Below are 24,066 nucleotides of genomic sequence, written 5' to 3'. Positions count from 1 at the left end.
TTCCCAGCCCCTGGCAATTCTGGGGTGGAAGCCACGGTGCCTCCCAGGGGTCCCCAATCGAAAGCCCAACGTGGAAGATACAGGGCAGCCCAGGGGTGGACACAGGGCCTGGAGTGAGCCGCGGCACTCCAAGACACGAGACACTGAGCGTCCGTGTCCCCTCCTACACAGGACGGCTGGGTCTCGGCTCCCACACGGGAGGACAGGGACTGCACACTGTCTCTCAGATGGAGGAGCACGTTCGGGCCCCAGTGACCACCGTGAACTCTGTCCTTGCACCTCAGAGTTCTGTCCATCCCCCGGAGGACAGCTGTGGCTGGGAGAATAGCTTCCCTCTGACCCCGGGTGTTGCACCATCCTTCTGTTAGAGATCTGGGCCCTGGATGGAGCCAGAGAGGGAAAGAGGGAAGAAGCAGGGACCCAGAGGAAGACAACTTTCTACTTGGGAGGCCATCCTGGTGGGTGGACAGGACGGGGCCCTGGGCTGGGCTGCGGGTTGTGAGCAGGACAGCCTGTGTCCACACTGCACGCTGACCCAGGCAGGGAGACGTGCCCTCTGGGGTAGGGGAATGAGAGGGCTCTGGTGAGAGGCTCAGGTACGCGGGACTGTGGTGGGCCCAGGAGGCGTAATCCCTGTGGAAGCAGAGAGCAAAGAGCAGCACATAATGCCGGGCTTCCGGGACTCTCCCCTGGGTCACAGGGACCAACCTCATTCCACTCCCACACACCCACGTGAGGCAGCCTCGGCCATGTCTGGACTCCCCCCAGGCCTTTTCAGATACAAACCACCTAGAAGAAAAGGGAACTTCAGGAAGCAAGAGGTAGCCCCTGGTTTCAGTCCCGTTCTTAGTCTTTGCAGGGCTGTCGGGAGGCATTCACACCTCGGAGGACCCGGCTATGAACTCCAAGGAGCCGGGCAGTGGGCACAGAGCACAGGGCTGTGAGGAACCACGTGTGCCTGAAGCCAGAGCACAGAGGGGGCAGGGATGCCTCAGAGACCCCGGCTGGGCTGAGGGGCAGCCAACCCGGCGATCCCCACCCTCGGTGAGTGGGGTCCCCACAGAGGAGGGGGAGGGAGTGGAGTGGGGACAGTGGAAACGTTCACAGGAGCGGAGGGGAGTCAGGTCCTCAGGGATGTCACAGAGGGGCTCGAGAAGCTGAGCCAGCACGGGGGAAGACAGGCTGCCCACAGGCCACAGCACTGACCCAGAGCCCACACCAGGAAGCTACGGGCAGAGGCATGTGCATGCCATCAGAGCTGGACACACTGGAGGCTGATGGACATTGACAGGTTGGCAGGACCCAGGGGTTTCGAGGAACGTGGTGGGCTGGGAGGCCAGAAGCCTGGAGGCTGCCACTGGCCAGCTCTGCTGAGGGCAGGGCCGGGCAGGAGCTGAGCTGCTGCAGGACGGACACCAAGATGGACAGACAGGTTTGAGTATAGGACACAGGGAGAGGACTGGCTCAGCACAGGTGAGGAAGAGGACTCCCAGGTGGCCTAAGGATCCTGTCCAGGCCAATGGACACAGCTCAAGCCCCCCGGCAGGGTGACAGGTGGTGGCCGTGGGGTCCTGGGCTATGGCCATGGCTGAGGGCAGCAGGTGAGCCAGGAGCAGAGCAGGGGGGCAGCGTGGGCTCCCATGTGCTCAGAACTCAGACAGCACAGGGCTGAGCAGGAGCTCAGTGGGCTATAGGAGGGGCGTCGAGAGTCGGGCAGTGAGGATCAGGAACAGGAGGCGGGGCTCCAGGGGCTGCGAGCTGGTGGGCACAGGGCAACTGACCCGGCAACTGGAGGGATAAAGGTCCAGAGGGGGCTTCCAGATGGGGCTTCCAAGGGTGGTGAGGGGCAAGAAGAGTGTGAGGCCCAGCTAGGGGCAGGAGGTCCTCCAGGAGGGGACCACAGCAGAATGGGGGTCTTCTAGGGAAGAGCTGGCCAGAGAGAAGGTGGGCACCTGGTGGCTCCAGGAGGCAAAACCCGAGCTGGGAAAGGAATGAGACAAGGAGAAATGGCAAACCTGGGCAGAGGGCTCTGGAACAAGCAGGAGGGGCAGGGGCAGAGTCAGCCCTGGGGAGACCCAGTGCCCTGGGCTAAGCTAAGGGCTCTGGTAGCAAGGGGATCATAGGGCAGAATGGGCAGGGGGCTGAAATGGACCAGACACTCGAGGGACAAAGGGCAGAGCAGCTACAGGTGAGCAGGCTAGGTGGGAGGCCCCAAAGGGCAGAACCTGTTCCAGGAGCTCCAGAGGGGCAGGCGGAGCAACTATCGGTGAGCTGGGCAAGTGGGAGGGTATGATGGGGCAGGGGGCTGCCTAGGTGCTCCAGGGATCAAGCACAGCTTGGCAGGTGGGCAGAGACAGGTCGGAGAGTAAGATGGGGCAGGGCCTCCCCAGGAGCTCCAGGAGTTAAGCAGAGCTTGGCAGGCGAGCAGAGACAGATGGGAGGGTAAGACGGGGCAGGGGCTCCCCAGGAGCTCCAGGGAGGCAAGCAGAGCTGGGCAGGTGAGCTGAGGCAGGTGGGAGGGTAAGGCGGGGCAGGGGCTGCTCAGAAACTCCGTGGGAGCAGGCAGAGCTTGCCAGGGTGGGCAGGAGGATGGAAGGGCACAAGGGGGCAGAGAACTGCCCATGAGCTTAGGGGACGAAGGGCATTGGACCTGAGCTAAACAGAGACCTCAGCTGGTGGGGGCTGAGCAGCTACAGGGAGCAGGGACAGCTGGGGCTCAAGGGGCTCAGGTGTCCTCCCTGTGCAGGAGGAGAGTCTGAGCTGGTTGAGTTGCCAGGCGGATGGTGAGTTGGGATAGAGGGGGACCCTGGGATCGAGGTCTCTGGGGCTGAAGGGGCAGGGGGTTAGCCCTGAGGGGACCCAATGGGATGCAGCCCTTGGGTCCAGGAACACCAGCCCTGTTCCAAAAGCTTGTGGGGATGTGGGATGGGGAGCCAGGCATGCAGAAGCAGTGTGGGGTGGCACAAGGCAGTGGACCCAGAGGACTGCCCAGAGGGTGAGAGGCCCATTTGGGACCTGATCCTTGGCTGCTAGCCTGGGGAGAGTCCGTGCAGGGCCCTGGGGCTGAGCAGACAGGAGTCAAGGTCAGAGGGGACAGGCCTCGCCTGGGTGTGTGGGTAGGGGGTGCACCCCGACCCGCACTGGGGCCTGGGGATGCTGGCACCAAGGGGAGAGGAGGGCCGAGGGACATGCACGGCTCCCATCCATGCCGAGGGGCAGGCTGGCTCGGGAAGGATCATGGCTGGAGGAGGGCTCTGGAGTGAGCAAGGAGCTGGACAGGCCCAAAAGCAGGGATGGTGCAGGGTGGGGGTGCTGGGTGGAGGGGCTGGAGGTGAGCTCAGGAAGCCATGCCAGGAGGACCTGAGGAGGGACGGTGAGCCCAGAGGCAGATTTAGGAGCCTGGGCTAGGGGGCCACAGGGACAGATGGGAGGAGGAGAAGGAAACTCCCAGGGATGGAGTCCAGGACAGGGATGGGGTCCAGGGAAGGGAGAAGGTCCAGGGCTGGGAGAGGGTCCAAGGGAGAGATTCAGTCCAGGGCAGGGATGGGGTCCGTGCAGCTTGGGTACATGGGTCCGTGGTGCCTTGGCAGTGTTGACTCACAAGACACGGGGCCTGGCAAGCGGAAACAGGCCATGACAAGGTCTCTTAGAGGCTGAGGACCCGGGAGCAGACACTGGCAGTGTGGGGCACCGACCCACCACACCCAAAGAGATGCCCACTCGGCCCGGGCAGGGCCAGGCTTGGTCGATATGGCAGAGGGCTTCAGGGACCAGCAGAAACTGGCCAGGAGCAGGGGTCTCTGATCAGGGTTCCGACCAAGGGCTTGGTCAGGCTGGCCACCCATTGGATGCCTAGGCTGGGACAAGGGGACAGGGGCCCCCGGGAGCTCTAATCTGGTGGTCATCCAGCGCTGACTGGGCTGACCAGTCCCGAGCCGGTGGCTGCAGTGGCACCTGGTCCTGGGGGACAGGAAACCATCGGGGCATCTACTCAGTAGACATTCTGGAAGCACATGGGCACTGGGCTCAGCGCTGCTCCAGGACGCTTGCAAGGTGAGGCCCTGGTGGTCACACGGCCTCCTCTCTTGCAGCCTCCACCACGGCCCCATCAGTCTTCCCACTGGCCCCCTGCTGTGGGAAGATACCTGAATCCACGGTGGCCCTGGGCTGCCTGGTCTCCAGCTACATCCCAGAGCCGGTGACCGTGTCCTGGAACTCGGGCTCCCTGACCAGTGGCGTGTACACCTTCCCGTCCATCCTGCAGTCCTCGGGGCTCTACTCCCTCAGCAGCATGGTGACCGTGCCTGGCAGCAGCTTGAAGAGCCAGACCTACACCTGCAACATAGACCACCCGGCCAGCAGCACCAAGGTGGACAAGAGAGTCGGTGAGAGGAGGGCCTGCATGGAGGGCATTCCCTACGAGACAGGCCTGGGGTCAGCCCTCCTGCCTGAACGCCAGGGAGGCAGGGGAGGCCTCCCAAGCTCAGGGAGGGGTCCTCTGGCATTTCCGCCATGCCCAGGGTGGGGGCAGGCTGGATACCCCTAACCCAGCCCCTGGGATCACAGAGGTGGGTGCTAGACTCAGACCTGGCAAACACGGCCTTGACCTCAGCTCACCCGAAGGCGGTCTCCCTCCAGCCCCGGTAACCCCTAGTCTGCTCTCTCTGCAGTCGTAAAAGAACCAAAGTGCTGCCCTATTTTTCCCGAATGCCCAGGTGAGTCAGTCGATCCTCGCCCTCCACCCCTGGGCAGTGCACGGAGCACAGGCGTGGGCGGTGGAGAGATGGGTACCCAAGAGGAGGCCCACCCAGGTGCTGAACACCCCCTGTGTCTCCCACCCCATGTCCAGGATGGCCTTCAGTCTTCATCTTTCCCCCGAAACCCAAGGACATCCTCATGATCTCCCGGACACCCGAGGTCACCTGCGTGGTGGTGGACATGAGCCCGAAAAACCCCGATGTCCAGGTCACTTGGTATGTTCACGGCACGGAGGTGAGCACAGCCAAGACAAAGTCAAAGGAGGAGCAGTCCAATGGCACCTACCGCGTGGTCAGCGTCCTCCCCATCCAGCACCAGGACTGGCTGAGTGGAAAGGAGTTCAAGTGTAGGGTCAACATTGAAGCCCATTCAGGTCCCAAAGAGAGGACCATCTCCAAGGCCAAAGGTGAGAGCAGGACGGACGGGTGTGGGGAGGGTCCCCAGGGGTGGCACAAGGAGTGGCCAACTGTACTGATCACCGTTCCCACAGGGCCAGCCCGGGAGCCGCAGGTGTACGTGTTGAACCCACACCAGGAGGAGCTGGCCAAGAGCACGGTCAGCGTCACCTGCCTGGTCAAAGACTTCTACCCATCTGAGGTCAATGTCGAGTGGCAGAGCAACGGGGAGTCAGAGCCGGAGGGCAAGTACAGAACCACCCCACCCCAGCTGGACAGTGACGGATCCTACTTCCTGTACAGCAAGCTCTCGGTGGAGACGAGCAGGTGGAAGCAGGGAGTCAAGTTCACATGTGCGGTGATGCACGAGGCTCTCCACAATCACTACACGGAGAAATTCACCTCCCAGTCTCCGGGTAAATGAGCCACATGCCTGGCACCCCTGAAAGCCCTCCGTCTCCTCGGGCTCTCAGGGTCCAGCAAGGGCACCTGAGCCCCCACTCCTGTGTACATACTTCCCAGGCCCGCTGGCATGAAATAAAGCACCCAGCATGGCCCTGGGACCCTGCGACGATGTCATGGTTCTTTCTGAGGCAGAGCTCAGGTGCACTGGGGAGCGGGGGGCAGCCGAGCTCTGAGACCACAGTGTCACCATTAGGGGAGAGAGTGGGTCCCACTCAGGCAGGACCCAGAGCTCTGGGCTGTGCAGGCCGCCCAGGACGGCTGGAGGGGCTGCCCGAGGAGGGGAGGGGGCTTTACCAGAGGCGGCAGCTCCTCTGGGTCCCCCTCCAGCAGCAGCTGCTCGGGGCTGGAATGTGGCCAGGGAACAGGAGAAACCCCTCTGGAGCCCCTCAGGGAAATGTGTGCACAGGCTGTCCCTCCTCTGTAGGAGCCCAAGCTGTGACCTGTCCTTGTCCCCTGAGTTCCCTGTCCACTGGGTCACCCCGACTCCACCTGATGGCTCTGATTCTCGCAGGACAATTGCCTGGCCCGTGGTGTGGACACAGGCCCCGCTTCACCCTCAGGCACTCTGAGATCAGGCCACCGGCCTCCCTCAGGCCAGGTGGCTCTGCCTGGCCTTGCCCTGTCTGGGGCCAGGCCTGCCTACTCGTGGGGACACTCACTCCCAGACCCCAAAGGAGCAGAGGCAGGTGGCCCTGAGAGCCCAGAGAAGGGACAGTCCCTGACGCCCACGTGGACACTGAGCCCAGACCCACTGAAAACAAGCCCCTCTCACCGAGCAGTGCCAGCCAACACACCACCTCCACACACACGCACGTGAGCACACACACACACAGCAGGCCTTACACACTGGAGTTCACACAAGGGCAACCTGCACATGCCCAACAGAGCATGGAGCCTGGTCCCGTGAAGACTCACTGTGGACACCTGATGGGCCCCACAGCCTCCAACACCTCGGGGGCTGCTCAGGCCTCATCCTCACACTGACCACTCTGACCAGTTCTGACAACTGGCCCTCCTCTTCCCCAGGGCACATACACCCCCACCCTGACACGCAGAAATCCCCTCACACCCCGCTTATCCCCAGCACTCCCACCACTCATGCACTGGGGACACACCCAACCCTGTCTCACTGTGGACAGGCTCTGCTGACCCTCCGCCTTCTGGGCCTGGTCCCCAGGAGAGAGGAGGTGGGGCCTGAACTTCTGTCCTGCAGACGTTGGGGCACCTTCTACCCAGAGGGCCCCAGCGCAGGGCAGAGCAGAGGAGAGGGCTGTCCCCCACCGGCCAGGTTGAGAGCTGGGTCAGGGCTCTCAGCTGAGTTCGGGGTACCAGCTGGAGGAATGGGGGAGCTGAGGCCAGAGACTGACCTCAGGGCCCTGCTGGCCCAGCCCAGCTGGGGCTCCCACCTGCCCCGCCCACCCTGCCACACAGGGAACCACGCCCCGAGGCCCTGCCAACTCTGCGCCAGGCCCCCTCGGGCAGGCACAGCACTGACCACCTCCTCCCTGTCCAGAGATGGTCCTGGACGAGAGCTGTGTCGAGACTCAGGACGGGGAGCTGGACGGGCTGTGGACCACCATCTCCATCTTCATCACGCTCTTCCTGCTCAGCGTGTGCTACAGCGCCACCGTCACCCTCTTCAAGGTGGGCTAGGCCATCCCCACGTCATCCCCTTGCTGTCACCATGCTGTCCACACACTGTCCTCACCATGTCCCCTCACTGTCCCCACCATGTTTTCAAACTGTCTATCACTGTTCACACACCATCCCTTCACTGTCCACACACTGTCCGCCACTGTCCCCTCGTTGTCCCCTCACTTCCCCTCCCTGTCCTCTTGCGGTCCTCACACTGTCTCCTCACACAGTCGCCTCATTTCCCATTACTGTCTCCTCACCGCTCCCTCTCCGTCCAATCACTGCCCTCACCCTGTCCCCTCACTGTCCCCTCACTGTCTCCATTTATCCCCTCTTTGTCACCTAACTGTCCCGGCCATGTCCCCATGTCATCCCCTCCTGGACCCCCAAGGTTAGATAGCCCCGGGTACAGGGAGGGCAGGCCCCAGCGGGAGGCTGGTGTTGCGGTCCAGACCATGCTCACCCCCTCGCCCGCCTGCTGCAGGTGAAGTGGATCTTCTCCTCGGTGGTGGAGCTGAAGGAGACGATGGTCCCCGACTACAGGAATACCATCGGGCAGGGGGCCTAGGGCCACTCCTCCGGTGTGAGCGTCCCGGGCTGGTCCAGACCCCAGACAAGATCTGGGTCCTTCAGTTCATTACGCTCAGCCTGCCACCCAGACCTGCTCTATTGCCTCTCGACCTCGCCACACGCTGATCTCACTGCCCCATTTGGCCCGCAGCGTGCTTTCTGGCGTCATGGTCACTGCACGCTGCCTCCTACCCCCGACTCCTGTTTGGAAAACCAAGTGGACGGCAGCTATAAGCCTGAGTTGAGCTGATGGACGCCAATTGGCCCCTCCCCAGCAGCCACCAAGAAACACTTGGGCCTGAGGAATCAGGGCCGAACATCGCTCACCAGCACCTCCCTGGGGTCCGCGTATGTGGTCCCCCTGGAGGAGGTGGAGCACCAATGTGCCACGTCCGTCTGGACAGGGACGGGTCTTCATGCAAACTGCATCCACGCCGGGGTCAAGGACGCAGGCTTCCAGGAAGGAGACACGCGGTTTCAGATCCTTGAGTGGGAACATCTGCTGCCAAGGCCAGGAAGACACGAGGCCATCATATACCAACAAGGAAGAGTCTGGACATGCCCCTAACCGTCACTCGGGTTCTCTCCACCCAGGGAGACCACTCAGAGGAGGGCCTGGGCTGTGGCCACTGTGGGATCCCCGGTGGATGTGGGCGGCACCACCTGGGAGGGGTGGACATCCGGCCAGGCGGGCCTCCTGGAGAGGGGCCTGCTGACCAGGTCCCCAAGTGGATGGGATGTGGCCTTGGTGGACAGAGGTGGAGGGACGGCAGGAGATCAGGGCAGCAGGCACAGCCACCCAATCCTGCAGCCGGCGGGGCCTGAGTCACGGTCCACAGGAAGTACAGTTGCTCCATGGGGCAGAGGTGAGAGAAGAGACCCCCGAGGAGAGAGCCCATGGCCTTGGGGAGCTGACCAAGTGGACCAATTTCAGACCCCTGGCCTCACAACCCCTGGACCAAATCACCCCTCAGGTGCTGAAGGAACTCCTAGTCGCCCTCTCCAGATGCGAAGGACAGGGATGCACACGGGAAGGACAGGCAGACCCCTGTCCCAACTACTGGGGGACAAATCGCAGAAAGGTTGCTCAAAGAAAAGGCCATAGTTGTAGCTTGCGTAGCTTTCTTCCTTCTTTTTAACTTTCTAGAGCCCACTGATTTTCTTTACCATTTCTTTTCTTAAAACAACAATAAAACATCCTTAAAAATTCCATAGCTCACTATGTTGACATGCCTTGTGAAATCCGGAGCCTGGCTGAATCGACCACCAGGGGCTCCCTCCACACCCTCCCAGCTGCAGAACCTTCCAGCCCTTCCTCTCCTCCCGCCCTCAGCTCTCCTCCAGCACCTGGAGCTGCGTGGGTGAGGAAGGCAGCCCAGAAACGGGGCAATGACGAGGGGCGAGGAGGCTGACGGGGCCTGGTGGGGAGCAGGGCCAGCCTGGGGACTGGGGAAAGGAGGAGCTTCCAGCACTGGTCATGGCCAGAAGCAAGACCCCCGTGCTGGGTGTGTATGAGTCAGCATGGCTGCTGCAATGACCAGCCTGGGCGGCCTGAACAACAGACATTTGTTCTCTCACACATCTGGAGGCTGCATGTCCCAGAGAAAGTGTCAGCAGAGTGGGGTTCTGCTGAGACCTCTCTCCTGGCTATGTAGACGGCCTCTTCTCCCCGTGTCCTCGCCCCAGCCTCCCTCTGCGAGTGTCTGTGCCCTGACCCCTCTTCCTATAGGACACCAGTCACACTGGATTAGGGCCCAGCCTACTGACTCCATTTTAACTTATTACCTGAAAGATCCCTTCTCCAGAGACAGCCACATTCTGAAGTCCTGGGGGTGACGGGTTCAAGATATGAATTTCGGGAACACAATTCACCCAGAAAAGGGGGAGTTAGGTCTAGGAACACATACACACAGTGCTCTGTCCCCGTGTACTCAGATATCGATTACCTTGGTCCCTCACGCTTCCTCCTGCCCCAAGTTTTTGTCCTTGCTGTTCCCTTCTCCTAGTGTCCCTTGCCTCTACACACCTCGCAAATCCTACACAGCCTTCTCTTAGCTCTGAACTCCACGCCTCCTCCTCTGTCAGTCTTCCCTAATGCACTCAGCAGAATGCACCCACCCTCCCCCAGCCTGGGTCTGTGCGGGCCCCTCCCACTCAGTAGCCACCTGCATCCGTCTCCCCAGAAGTGAAGTACATGATCCCGCAAACAGTGATGTAAGGACGCTGTGATAAGTGCTGTGAGGGGAAACTGTGGGGCTGTGAGGCCACACAACAGAAGAGGCTAAGGGAAGCTATCCGGGGGAGCACCCAGACCCAGAGCCCTGGAGAAACAGGGTGGCCGGCCTCCCTCGGGACTGCTCCTCAACATCTGGTCTCGGGCACCCCCTGCCCCGGTCACAGAACTTCCTCGACCCAGGATAATTGGAGCCATGGGGAGAAGACATTTGCAACATGTTAGAGGACAGGTTTTAACATGGTGATCACGACTCTCATATAGACAGATAATGAACACATTTCAAAGACTATTTAACTCATTAATTAAGGGGTTACAAGCAGTTTAAAGTAGAGTTCAAAGTCCCTCACTGATATAGTGGAATCAAGAATGCTAAAAAGAGTTTATCAGCAGATGCATTTTTGAATGCACCTGGCTTTCTCCACGGGAGGCAGGGAAGAATCAACCATCCTTCCGGAGAAGAGAATTCCCATCGCCTTCCATTCTCTACAACTTACTGAGCTGTGAAAGAGCTCAAAGACAATGAAGAGTGTGGAGCCCCCTCTGAGTTGGGTAACCTGGAGGGGGGTGCTAGACAGTGCCGTGCTTCCCACTGAAGACAGAAGTCATCTTTGGTGCATTTAGAGTCTTTCACAATATTTCCTACAAACAGACAACTGACAACATGTCCAGAATATACAGAGAACTCCTGCAAGTCAATTAGAAACATCACATAATTCAGTAGTGAAATAGGCCACAGAATTAACAGACGCCTCACAAGAGATATCCAAAGAGCCATTAAACGTAAGAAAAACCACACTAGTTACATGGAAATGAAAATGAAAACCACGTGAGGGAATGTGAAACCGAGGACAAAGGAGTTCAAGTTTCCCTGGATTAGGATGAACCTGGGCCTGTACGCATAAGGTTAACATGGGAAACAAAGTAACCAAAGTTTCTGAGCTTGCCTTGCAGAACAGCAGGAGGAGGACGGCTGATAAGGGAGGAACTTGCTGACAGCCCTCCTCCTGACTCAGCATTTCACGGGATCATTGAGAAGCTAAAATGACCAATTCTAAGCTTCACACGTCATAAGAAATATGAAAGATGGTCACCTCTGCCCAAAGGACTCTTAGAACTTCACCCCCAAGGCCACATGCTCCCCTCCCAGTCTTATTCTCACAATGTGCTTTAGAAAAACGCTTAGAACTGCATGTAGGCAGACTGATCTGTAACCAGGAGAAAGAATAACTTGTTAGCAGAAAATTTGTTTCCTCTACCCAAACCACTCCTTCTGTCCCAGATGAAGAAGTACCTGAGGTTTTCTCAGAGTCCTCAGGAGCGTGGCATGCAGCAGGTCCACTGTGGAGAGGCATCAACTTCCTCGGTCACCAACTACCTCACATTTCTGACCCTGCCCCAGCCCCATTTGCCTTATATGAGTCATTTCCAAATCAGTTCCCTTTAAGATGGGTTTTCTCAGGACAGTAGTCCACCATCCTCCCATGTGCCAGCTATCACTTATCAAAGCCCTTTCTCTACCACCACCTGCATGGCCATTTATCTTATGGTGAGCAGATCGAGCCCTTGCTCCATATCAAAGGTAGTTCTGATTCCCATCGTGGGCGAGCAGCTTGTATCAGATGAACCCTTGCAGACAGCATCATAAACCCTGAAAAAACTGTTCAAAACCATGATGGTTTGAAGGCACTGGAGAATGGCCAAAGCAAGCAGACACTGGAGAAGATCAGCCCTCGAAATGTCCGTCTGCAGGTGCCCCCCAGGCCACACCGCAGGTGCAAGGGGAACACAGCAGACACGCCACCATCCCGGCAAGAGGGCTCAAGTCATGGGATTCAGGGCTGCATTTCAAGAGCAGCTGGAAATGAAGGGGAGATGTCCAGAAGAGGAGGGACACCAGAGAGGAACCCCAAAATCAGCATGGAATTTCTGCTCAGTCCTGGGCTGATCCTTCAACCGGGTGGGGGGGGGGCTCCAAAGGGCCCAGCGAGAAACATCGGCTGGGAGGCTGAAAGACCTGTGGAGATTTCAGCTCAGGCCAACCACACGGCAGATGGATGTGGAGTCTGAGTCCAGTCAAGCTAACTGCCTCTGACATGAAAACCAATACTTTTCTAGGAAAAGGGCCTAACATGGAAGCGGGGAAACGTCCTCCCCCCTACAAGAGCAAGCCTTCTCCCAACCGAGAAAGAGGAGAGGAGGAATAGTCTGAGACCTGCGAGGGGAGGCCTGGTTCAGGCCCCTTGAGAGGAGCGGGCCGTCTGCTGGGAGGGGCAGCAAGCCCCGGGTGGCCCCGGCCCTGAATGGAGACATCCAGGTGATGTCCCTCTCTAGTCGCCACCTCTCTCTGTCTCCTACAGCCTGGCCAGTCCTCTTGACAAGCAGACCACCTGCAGCCAGGAAGCCGGGAGGCCAGAGTCTGCCCGACAGCGGGATGATGGAGAAGGTGCAGGACGTCAGCACAGCCAGGGGGCCCGGGGCACCCACAGCCCGAGGGACGAGTCCCAAGGATGCACCTGGACAGAGGCTGAGGGCCAGGTCTGTCGGAGCCGATTCCAGAGCAATGCTCTGAGAAGACCACACAGGGCCTCCCGTTCTGGAAGACAACCCACTCCAGCTATGGGGGTGGACACCGGAGACAGGTCACCCTTTCCCTAGGCTCCTTCAGTGAATCCCCAATATTGTCTCACTGTGGGCACAGTGGAGTCAGATGGAGACGATTCCTGTGTTGCTTCCAGGTGGACTTGCAGGGTGAAGTGTGGTGGACTCCCAGGGTACTACTCACCCCCACACCTCCAGGGATGACTCTGGTGAACATGGAAGGTACTGGAAGGCCTGGGCCAAGGCTCTCGCAGGGAAGACCCCGTGGGGCACGTCCCCGAGATGACCGTGCAGGCTGGAGACCAGAGGATTCCCTTCACCTGTGTCGACCACACCCGCTCAGCCCAAAAGGCCCAACCTGGCAGAGGCTGTTCTGAGATCCAAGGGTGGCGGGTGAGCCCGAGGAACTGGGTCAGGACACAGAACGTCTCTTTGCACCTGTTTCTGGAAAGACAGCCTGGGGGCTCAGGAGGGGGACATGCATGCCCAGCATACCCGGGGTCACAGCAGAAAGCTGCAAAGATCTCAATTACACAGGAGGGGCCTTAATTTTGGTATGCATTTATTAGCCCAAGATAAGCCTGTGTTTCCATTCTTACTCAAAATCCCCTCAACTCCCTCTTGGCCAGGACAGGGTCTGGTTTTTGGGTGCCGATGAGGACTATGGCCACAGCCTACCTTGTCCCACTGACCACAGACTGGGTGCATCGCCTGGGGGTCACTTTCAAAGTATGGAGCCTGCTGCCCACCTCACACCCCCACACGTGCACAAAGTGTCTGCAGGGGTCTCTCCAGGAGGGGCCAGGACCCACCGGAGATTTATGCTGCCGGCTCATCATCACAGATTCACATGCAGAAGATGCTGCTTAGGGATTGTGGTGAGACACTGAACACACAAACGGACAGCGGCCAGACCGCATACGAACACAGAGCCCTGACCACAACCTGCAGCCACAGCCCAGCACGCCAACCCCTCACTGTGGGGACCGCCACTGCAGTGGCCTGCTCTCTGTGCTCAGACCTGCAGGGAGTCAGACCTCTAACTCCAGACCAGCCCAGGAAGTGAACAACCACCCCGTACGGTCGCCTTGAACCTCCAGGCCTTGATCAGTAACTGACGCTTCCCTAATGTTTGTCCCACTTCCAGCATAGGACTGAAGGGAGAAAGCCAAGTGCACTCCCCAAGCAATCACGGGATACCCTGCTTCCCCAGACCCCCATCAGGTGTCCCCCAGTCCCCCCTTTCCTGTAAAGAAGCTTTCTATACATAGAAAACATTTTAAGATCTCAACATATATACTATGTCATATGTATTACATGTACACGTTATAGACCCATATACGGATATATTATATGCACATAGTAACAATTAACACGTGTACATGTAACAACACTACAAAGGCTCCCACGCTCCCTTCTGCCCTGACTCCCTGGCATAAGCAGCTCCAAATTCTCAGCCTCTGCTTTTCCCGTTTGCATGGTCTTCATTCCCACAGAGTTTACAGAGACGTGAGGACTTGTGACAAGAGCTCACAATCACGGTCACAAACAGTCACAAATACATCTTGGGACCTGGACACAATAGGGACAAAGGGGAAGCTGGCAAGCATCCAGCATAAGGTGAAATATTGCAAGGGTGTGGAGGTGGGTCACCCTCACAAACGAGCAGAGAAGGGGTGGCCAAGGGCCCCCAATACACCCCAGAGCAGCAAGGTGAGCAGGGAGTGCCCTCCCAGCTACTGCAGCCCCAGCCCTGGGGAGCCGACGTTGACGGAGGCTCTGCCCACATGTCCTCGTCCTCATGGCCCCGTCACACAGCTGAGCCTGCACGCACCCCACACAGGCACACCGAACCACGCCACAAGGAGAATTGGGGCGTTTCCTTAAGATTTCGAGAGGGTGGCCTGCCAGGGGTCCTTGGTGAGGTGCAGGCGGGTTTGAGCAGCCTCCTGTAGCAATGAACATCCTGTGATACCCGGGACCCCAACCTGGGTGCCTGGGGAAGCCAGCGATGGTTCCTCCTGACCACACTCCCCCAGCTCCCCTCACGATTTTGTATGGTTTGGTCTGTGTGGCATCAGTCCCGCCTGAAACGCCTGCAGGGGTCTTGTTTCCTAGATCCAGCCCAGACTTGCACAACAATAGGTGAAAAGATCTTCCGGCAAGCAGACCTCAAAGGTGGAACTGGCATCGCTTACCTGCCCGGCTGGTTATGGGGGCAGCAGCGATGGAGCCACGGCGGGAATGCGACGCTGGTGGTTTGAGGCGCATGGTGGCCCAACCGGCTCTTAGGTGGTCTCTGCACCTGGCTGGAATGAGGTGCTGAACAGAGGCAAGGCTGGGAGCCAGGCGCTGTCAAGACAGGTTAGGTGAGGTGAGGGTAGTAATGAGCAATTCTGGGCCGTGGGCTGGGCTTTCCTCTTCCTGCTGCTCTGAAGAGCCTGCAGCAATGGATGAGCCTCGACTCTGACACTACAGTTCAGGACCACGCCATGGGAAAGGCTTCTCTGAACGGCTTTAAAGCCTCTCTTTTCTCTCGTAACCCCAGAGAGAATATTCCTGAAAGCGAGACCCAGAGTCCAATAGGATGGTTTGCAAGATTTCAGCCTGAGGTATATTCACAGCCTCACTGACTTTCTCACGTAAAATGGTTTGTCTGAATGAATGAGACATTCAGAGCCAGATGGGGACATGTGCATGGATTCTCTTAAAGCCCAGTGGCATGAACACCCACATCACGTGGTCACACCCTCTCCAGCCACAGTGGCCTGCCTCCACAGAGGTTCAGGGACAGCTCAGCCTGGTGCCTGAGAATCCTGTCATGATCCCAAGAGTGACTGATCTTCCCCGACACCAGCCCCACCACCATAACCCCAGCAGACAGCATGGGGACCAGGAGGGGTACCAAGCACCCCAGGTCAATGCACAATGTGATGACTTGCCTTGCCTTGCCAGATCCTCGGCATAGACGGGGTAGTGGGCTCTATGGGCCAACATCCACTAGCCAGGACACTGTCAGAGGTTATGCCAAACTCATCAACATTGGTGATGATGAAGAAATGAAAAACATAAGAAAACTTAACATGTTGAGGTATATGAGGAAGCCATTGGGTTTAAAACTAATTCAGCATGACCTTGTTTTTCCAGACAGGCCTGACATGGCCTGTTGAGTATGCATCGTACATTGGCTGTAAACATTTACAGTGACCCATAGCCAAGAATAATGCCCTTAAAGATAGGGATATCTGCCTCACCCCCTTATCAGCATCTCTTTGTAGAGAAGCATTTCTTCCCTGACCTACGGGGCTCATCTCATGACGACTGAACTACTATGCTAACGAAGGATCCTGTGACTGTAGTAAAAGAGATATTCCCGTCATAGGTGATGTATGTCCCTTGTTCCAGGATTGCACATAGCGATGCTGTACACCCCGCTTCTTCAGAATGCTTCTATCCTTGGTGAAGGTCATTCTCCCAGGCCATATAGTCCTCACATTGGCTTATATAATTAATTCACCACATTTGACTTAGAGATTGATTATTGATTGTTTGTGTCTGCAGTTCTTGGAATAGTTGGCAGAATTTCAGAAAAACCAAGTGGACGCCAGCTGGAATCTACATTGAATCCCTCACCCTGGGGGGGGGTGCATTCTTCACTGCATTCTTCAGTGACCCTGCTGAGTTTGCCTGAAATATGGACCACCTTATTTTAAGTCAGTGCTCCAGAGTTTTATATGATCTCTTTCAAGCCTTAACACTAGTTGTCTTAAAGCTGGCCCACTTCCTAGGTAAGAGAAACCTAGCGGGAATGTCCTAGGAAACAGGAACCTAGAGGGCAGGTTTTAAGCAAGAAGAAACTAGGGTGAATGCCCCAGGCCAGGGGACCCTGAGGGGAGCTTTGGAGTGAATAGGGCAAGCGGACCTTTTCAATTTTGCTTTAAATTGGAAAGAAATGTGTCTATAAAGCCTGAACAAATTGGTTGATAGAGAAATGAGAGTCTGAATTTGTTCAGGTTTGAAGAGAAGGGACACCAACTCCTTCCAGCCAAAAGGCGTTCTCAGGTGAATGAGAAACTAGTGGAAGTGTCATAGGATAAATCCTTGTGACGGAAAGTGGTCCCATAGGAAACTCCATTGTGATTATTCACATTAATTAATTAAAGGTTCGTCTGGGGGTGCACGCATAAAGATCTGTGTCCAATGCTCTGAGCACCCACAGCAGTTTGAGACCGCTGGCAGAAGAAACCGAGGCACGTAAGAGGGTGTTCACACCATTTAGGGAGGGACACTCACAAACAGCTCATTTCTGACCCACTACAGTGTCCCCAGAAATTACTCAGACTTTACAGTAAAACGGAACTAAAATTAAGTGGCACTTCTAAGAGCCGACCAATTCCGAAACAGGCAGCCTCCCCTTGGAACTCCGATGGCTTCATGCTGACACTAGTAGGAGCTTAACAAAATGGGGACAACTGTCAATGGATGGCAAGATAACGGGGATAATTTAAAACTACAGTGGCCACTTTGGGGCTCCTTTGAGCTTCTAAAACTTGTCTTTTTTGCACTAGGTATAAGAGCCATGGAACAGAGAAATCTTTAATCTTTGAAGAGCCAGCCTTGTCACCTTCTGGCACAATTGCTCAAAAATTAAGGTTCTAGAAGCCATAAATATTTACAAAGAACAGCAAACTCTTACTAACCTTGTTTTGGTCTTGAGGTCTTGCCTTGATAGTCGTCAAGTTGGGGGGCCCAAATTATGGTCGGAGAAAAATGCAGTTGTACCCCATTTTGTGGTCAGAGATTGTCAGACAGAAATGCTGTTCAGCAAATGGGTTGCACTCCATATGCTGCTTAGAGTCCCACCAAACTGCCACCAGCTTCAGGGGAATTACATTGGCCGTTAGCAGGAACGTTCCAATTAGACAAGATCATTTAAAAATTCCACTTGAAAGCAAAGACTTCAAAATTCCAAAATAAACTTCTAGAAAGTTTTGTTCCAAAAGCCTAATAAAAAAATTAAGTTATAACAGGGACCTAAAAGAAAAATCTATTACGTTGTGGCTTTACAGACACCCCCATAATGTACGTTTAAAGGAAGGGAGTGAGGAGGAGAAGTCAAGATGGCGGCATAAGCAGACTCTGAACTCACCTCCTTCTGCAGACACAGCCAATTTACAACTACTCGTGGAAAAATTAGCCCTGAGAGAGAACTGAAAACTGGATATGAGGACCTCCTGCAACAAAGGACAATCCTAATTGAGGTGGAAGAGGCAGAAACTCCCTTCTGGAGAGAAAAAACACCACCTTCACAAGCTGCAGCACCTCACGGCCGCCCGGGAGCAGCCCAAATGTACACAGCCCTCCCTGGAGGAGAGGGGCCCTGAGCCAGGGAGTGTGCCCACTGTAGGCATTTTGTGGACCCAGCACAATCGAGACGAGTGGCAGAATATCTGACTTTGCCTCCTACTAAAACATTGGGGAGCACCCCCAGAAAAGCTGGTTCACAAAGAAAGTAAAACCGGCTCTTAAAGGGCCCACGCACAAATTCACCGGTTTCTGAATGCAACCTAAAATCACCAGAAAGAGAGGTGCACAGTGCTTTGGTGAAAAGAGACTAACCTGATAGGCTTTGAGCACATCTCAGTGACAGGTGAGACCTCTCCAAGGACTGGGACATTGGTGGCGGCCATTGTTGTGGTCTGGTGTGGACGTGTTGACACAGATGCTGGTAGATGCCATTGAATTTCTCCCTGGGGCCTGCTAGCCAGGGAATGCCCCACCCACTAGAGCACCGATTTAATCCAGCTCAGCCAGGGCAGGCAGCCCACCATAGGGACTGGCCCCACCCAACAAGACCTCAGGCAACCTGTGGGCCTGCATAGATTGGTGATTGGATTCTCTGCAGCCTGGCGACTGGGCCCACTTCAGTGGGGCAGAGCATGCACAAGTAGCGAGTGGAAAGTGTGGGGCAGTGGTGGAGTGTGTGGGGCTCCCGCCATGGAGAGACTGGGTCCACTTCAAGAGGTCACGGCATGCGCACAGGCAGGACTGTTTTGATTGTGTAGGTGAACCTGAGGGTGGCAGGGCTTGTCAGCTGCAGAAGACTTGTGCTTCTCAAAGACCCACATGGGGGTTTGCCTCACCTTCCAAAGCCTGAAACAATTGGGTGTTCTCGTGCCTGAGGCCAGCCCCACCCAGCTGCAATCCTCAGAGAGCTGACAAGAGACCAAAGACTGGAGGCTTATAGTAATTGTAAGCCTCTGAGCCTAACAATCTGCCACGCTGGGGGCCTACAAACTTAAAAGAAATACTGCAATACAAATGTGATATTAGAACTTTCAGCCAACTGTGCTGGGGCTCTCCACACCTGATAAAGAGACTGAAGGGACCACAACAACTACAAGCAGCTGAGCATTACAACAGCTTTCCAGAAGCATAACTAGGCCTCCCTGGGCGCATACAGGGAGAGCAAACAGGCCACAACAGAAGGACACACATGACCCACATAGGGGTCACTCCTGGAACATTGAGAACTGAGGGAAGCACACTGTAGGCCTCCTAAGGCATCACTTATATAAGATCACCTATCCAAGAGCAGGAGACGTAGCTGACCTACCTAATACATAGACACAAGCACAGGGAAAGAGGCAAAATGAGGAGGAAAAGGAATATGTTCCAAGTAAGGGAACAGAACAGAACCCCAGAAAAGGAGCTAAGTGAAACAGAAACGAGCAACCTACCCTACAGAGAGTTCAAACTAGGAGTGTTAAGGATGCTCACTGATCTGGGAGAAGAATGGATGAACTCAGTGAGAATGTCAACAAAAACATGGAAGATATAAAAAAGAACCAATCAGAAAAAAAGAATACAATACTGGAAATGAAAAATTCACTAGAGGGGCTCAAAAGCAGGGTAGAGGACATAGAAGAAAAGATCAGTGAGCTGGATGAAAGACTAGAAGAAATCACCCAAGCTGAACAGGTAAATGAAAAAAGAATTAAAAAGAGTGAGGACAGTCTAAGGGACCTCTGGGACAACATCAAGCACACTAACATCCGTGTTATAGGTGTCCCAGAAGGAGAAGAGAGAGACAAAGGGGTAGAGAATCTATTTGAAGAAATAATAGATGAAAATTTCCCTAACCTAAGGAAGGAAACAGACATCCAGGTACAGGAACACAGAGAGCACCAAACAAGATAAACCCAAAGAGGCCCACACCAAGACACATCGTAATTAAAATGTCCAAAATTAAAGATAAAGAGAGAATCCTAAAAGCTGCAAGAGAAAGACAAGTTACATACAAAGGAAACCCCATAAGGCTATCAGCTGACTTATCAGCAGAAATCTTACAAGCTAGAAGAGAGTGGCATGATATATTTAAAGTGCTAAAAGGAAAAAATTTACAGCCAAGAATACTCTACCTGGCAAGGTTATCATTCAAAGTGGAAGGAGAGATAAAAGCTTCCCAGACAAGCAAAAATTTTAAAGGAATTTGTCACCAAGAAACCAGTACTACAAGAAATTCTAAAGGGACTTATGTAAGGGGAAAAGAGAAGACCACAAATAGAAAAAAATTATCTATTTCCATGATAAGAGGGTAATGAATATAAATGCACAAAAAAGAGGTTAGATATAATATCCAAAACATAAAATGTAGGAGGAGGGGACTTAAAGAGTAGAGTTTTCAGGCAGAGGTCTAACTAAAGACACCATAAATTCTGTATATGAACCCCATGGTAATCACAAACCAGAACCTATAATAAATACTCAAAAAACTAAGAGAAAGGAACTCAAACATAATGCTAAAGAAAGCCATCAAACTACAATGGAAGAGAGTAAGAGAAGAAGAAAGGAACAAAGAAGGACTACTAAAACACTGAGAAAAGAAAAGTTAAAAAATGGCAGTAAGTACATACTTGTCAATAGCTGCTTTAAACGTCAATGGACTAAATGCTCCAATTAAAAGGCATAGGGTGGCTGTTGGATAAAAGAACAAGACCCATATATATGCTGCATACAAGAGACACACTTCAGACCTAAAGACACTCACAAACTGAAAATGAAGGGATGGAAAAAGATACTCCACACAAACGGCAATGAAAAGAAAGCTGGGGTAACAATACTCATATTAGACACAATAGACTTTAAAACAAAAACTGTAAAAAGAGACAAAGAAGGGCATTACATAGTGATCAAGGGAACAATCCAACAAGAGGATATAACACTTGTAAATATCTAGGCACTCAACATAGGAGCACCTAAATATATAAAGCAATTATTAACAGACATAAAAGGAGAAATAGACAGTAACACAACAGTAGTAGAGGACTTTAACACTCCACTTACACCATCGGATAGATCGTCCAAACAGAAGATCAATAAGGAAACATTGGCCTTAAATGACACACTAGAACAGATGGATCTAGTAGATATATACAGAACATTAAATCCAAAAACCGAAGAATACACTTTCTTTTCAAATGCACATGGAACGTTCTCCAGGATTGATCACATATTAGGCCACAAATCAAGTCTACATAAATTTAAGAATATTGAAATGATACCAACTATCTTTTCTGACCACAATGGTATGAAACTAGAAATCAACTACAGGAAGAAATTCAGAACAGCCACAAATACTTGGAGATTAAACAAAATGCTACTGCACAATGATTGGGTCAACAAAGAAATCAAAGGAGAAATCAAAAACTACCTGGAGACAAATAAAAATGAAAATACAACATGAGAGAATTAATGGGATACAGCAAAAGCAGTTCTAAGAGGGAAGTTTATAGTAATACAGGCCTATCTCAACAACCAAGAAAAATCTCAAATAAACAATCTAACAATGCACCTAAAGGAACTGGAAAAAGAAGAACAAACACAGCCCAAAATCAGTAGAAGAAGGGAAATAATAAAAATCAGAGCAGAAATAAATGAAACAGAAACTAAAAAAAATAGAAAAAAATTAATAAAACCAAGAGATGGTTCTTTGAAAAGATAAATAAAATTGACAAACCTTTAGCTAGACTCACCAAGAAAAAAAGAGACAAGGCTCAAATAAGTAAAATCAGAAATGAAAGAGGAGAAATTAGAATGGTCACCTCAGAAATACAAAAGATTGTAAGAAAATACTATGAAAAGCTATATGCCAACAAATTCGACAATCTAGAAGAAATGGATAAATTCTTAGAATCATACAACCTTCCAAAACTGGATCAAGAAGAAATAGAGAATTTGAATAGACCAATCAGCAGTAAGGAGATCGAAACAGTAATCAAAAACCTCCCCAAAAATAAAAGTCCAGGACCAGATAGCTTCCCTGGTGAATTCTACCAAACATTCAAAGAAGAGTTAATACCTATCCTTCTCAAACTCTTCCCAAAAATTGAGGAGACGGGAAGCTTCCTAACTCATTCTACGAAGCTGACATTACCTTGATACCAAAACTAGACAAGGACAACACAAAAAAAGAAAATTGCAGGCCAATATCACTGATGAACATCGATGCAAAAATCCTCAACAAAATATTAGCAAATCGCATACAACAATACATTAAAAAGATTATACACCATGAACAAGTGGGATTTATTCCAGGGATGCAGGGATGGTTCAATATTTGCAAATCAATCAACGTGATACACCACATTAATAAAATGAAGAATAAAAATCACATGATCATCTCAATAGATGCAGAGAAAGCATTTGACAAGATACAGCATCCATTTATGATAAAAACTCTGAATAAAATGGGTATAGAAGGAAAGTACCTCAACATACTAAAGGCCATATATGAGAAACCCACAGCCAATATCATCCTCAATGGTGAAAAACTGAAAGCTATCCCTCTAAGAACAGGAACCAGACAAGGATACCCACTGTCACCACTCCTATTTAACATAGTATTGAAAGTCCTAGCCAGAGCAATCAGGGAAGAAAAAGAAATAAAAGGGATCCAAATTGGAAAGGAAGAAATGAAACTGTCATTATTTGCAGATGAAATGATTTTATATATAGAAAACCCTAAGGAATCCACCAAAAAACTATTAGAAGTAACAAACGAATACGGTAAAGTTGCAGGATACAAAATCAACATACAAAAATCAGCTACATTTCTACACACTAAAAACGAAGTAGCAGAAAGAGAAATGAAGAATACAATCCTGTTTACAATTGCAACAAAAAGAATAAAATACCCAGGAATAAATTTAACCAAAGAGGTGAAAGTTCTGTACACCAAAAACTATAAAACATTGCTGAAAGAAATTGAAGATGACACAAAGAAATGGAAAGATATTCAGTGTTCTTGGATTGGAAGAATTAACATAGTTATGATGTCCATACTTCCTAAAGAAATCTGTAGATTCAATGCAAACCCTATCAAAGTTCCAACAGCATTTTTCACAGAAATAGAACAAAGAATCTTAAAATTTATATGGAACAACAAAAGACCCCGAATAGCTAAAGGAATCCTGAGAAAAAAAGAACAAAGCTGGAGGTATCACACTCCCTGATTTCAAAATATACTACAAAGCTATAGTTACCAAAACAGCATGGTACTGGCACAAAAACGGACACACAGATCAATGGAATAGAATCGAAAGCCCAGAAATAAACCCACACATCTATGAACAGCTAATCTTCGACAAAGGAGCCAAGAACATACAATGGAGAAAAGAAAGTCTCTTTAACAAATGGTGCTGGGAAAACTGGATAGCCATATGCAAAAAAGTGAAAGTAGACCCTTACCTTACACCATCCACAAAAATTAACTCCAAATGGGTTAAAGACTTGAATGTAAGACCTGAAACTATGAAACTTCTAGAAGAAAACATAGGCAGTACGCTCTTCGACTTCGGTCTTAGCAACATATTTTCAAGCACCATGTCTGACCGGGCAAGAGAAACAATAGAAAAAATAAACAAATGGGACTACATCAAACTAAAATCTTCTGCACAGCAAAGGAAACCATCAACAAAACAAAAAGACAACCTAACAATTGGGAGAAGATATTTGCAAACCATACATCTGATAAGGGGTTAATCTCCAAAATATATAAAGAACTTATACATCTCAACAACAAAACAACTAACAACCCAATTAAAAAATGGGCAAAAGACCTGAACAGACATTTCTCCAAAGAAGATATACAGATGGCCAACAGGCACATGAAAAGATCTTCAACATCATTAACTATCAGGGAAATGCAAATCAAAACTACAATGAGATATCACCTCACGGCCGTCAGAATGGCTATAATTAACGAGACAGGAAACAACAAGTGTTGGAGAGGATGTAGAGAGAAGGGCACTCTCATACACTGCTGGTGGGAGTGCAAACTGGTGCAGCCACTATGGAAAACAGTCTGGAGATTCCTCAAAATGTTAAGGATAGAACTACCATATGATC

General features: G+C 52.4%; 1 gene segment (V, D, J or C); it reads left to right on the top strand.

Moving 5' to 3' along the window:
* Nucleotides 1–9,013, top strand: part of LOC131421202 (immunoglobulin heavy constant gamma 2-like) — a 31,248-nt gene extending 22,235 nt beyond the window's left edge. Inside the window, 3 exon segments of the C gene segment in view lie at nucleotides 5,249–5,569; nucleotides 7,132–7,262; nucleotides 7,738–9,013. Of these exon segments, the coding sequence occupies nucleotides 5,249–5,569; nucleotides 7,132–7,262; nucleotides 7,738–7,821 (536 nt within the window).
* Nucleotides 9,014–24,066: the final 15,053 nt, after the last annotated feature.

The sequence above is a fragment of the Diceros bicornis genome, chromosome 24, assembly GCF_020826845.1.
Source record: "Diceros bicornis minor isolate mBicDic1 chromosome 24, mDicBic1.mat.cur, whole genome shotgun sequence".
Classification (NCBI taxonomy): Eukaryota; Metazoa; Chordata; class Mammalia; order Perissodactyla; family Rhinocerotidae; genus Diceros; species Diceros bicornis.
This window is presented reverse-complemented; position numbering and strand designations above follow the sequence as displayed.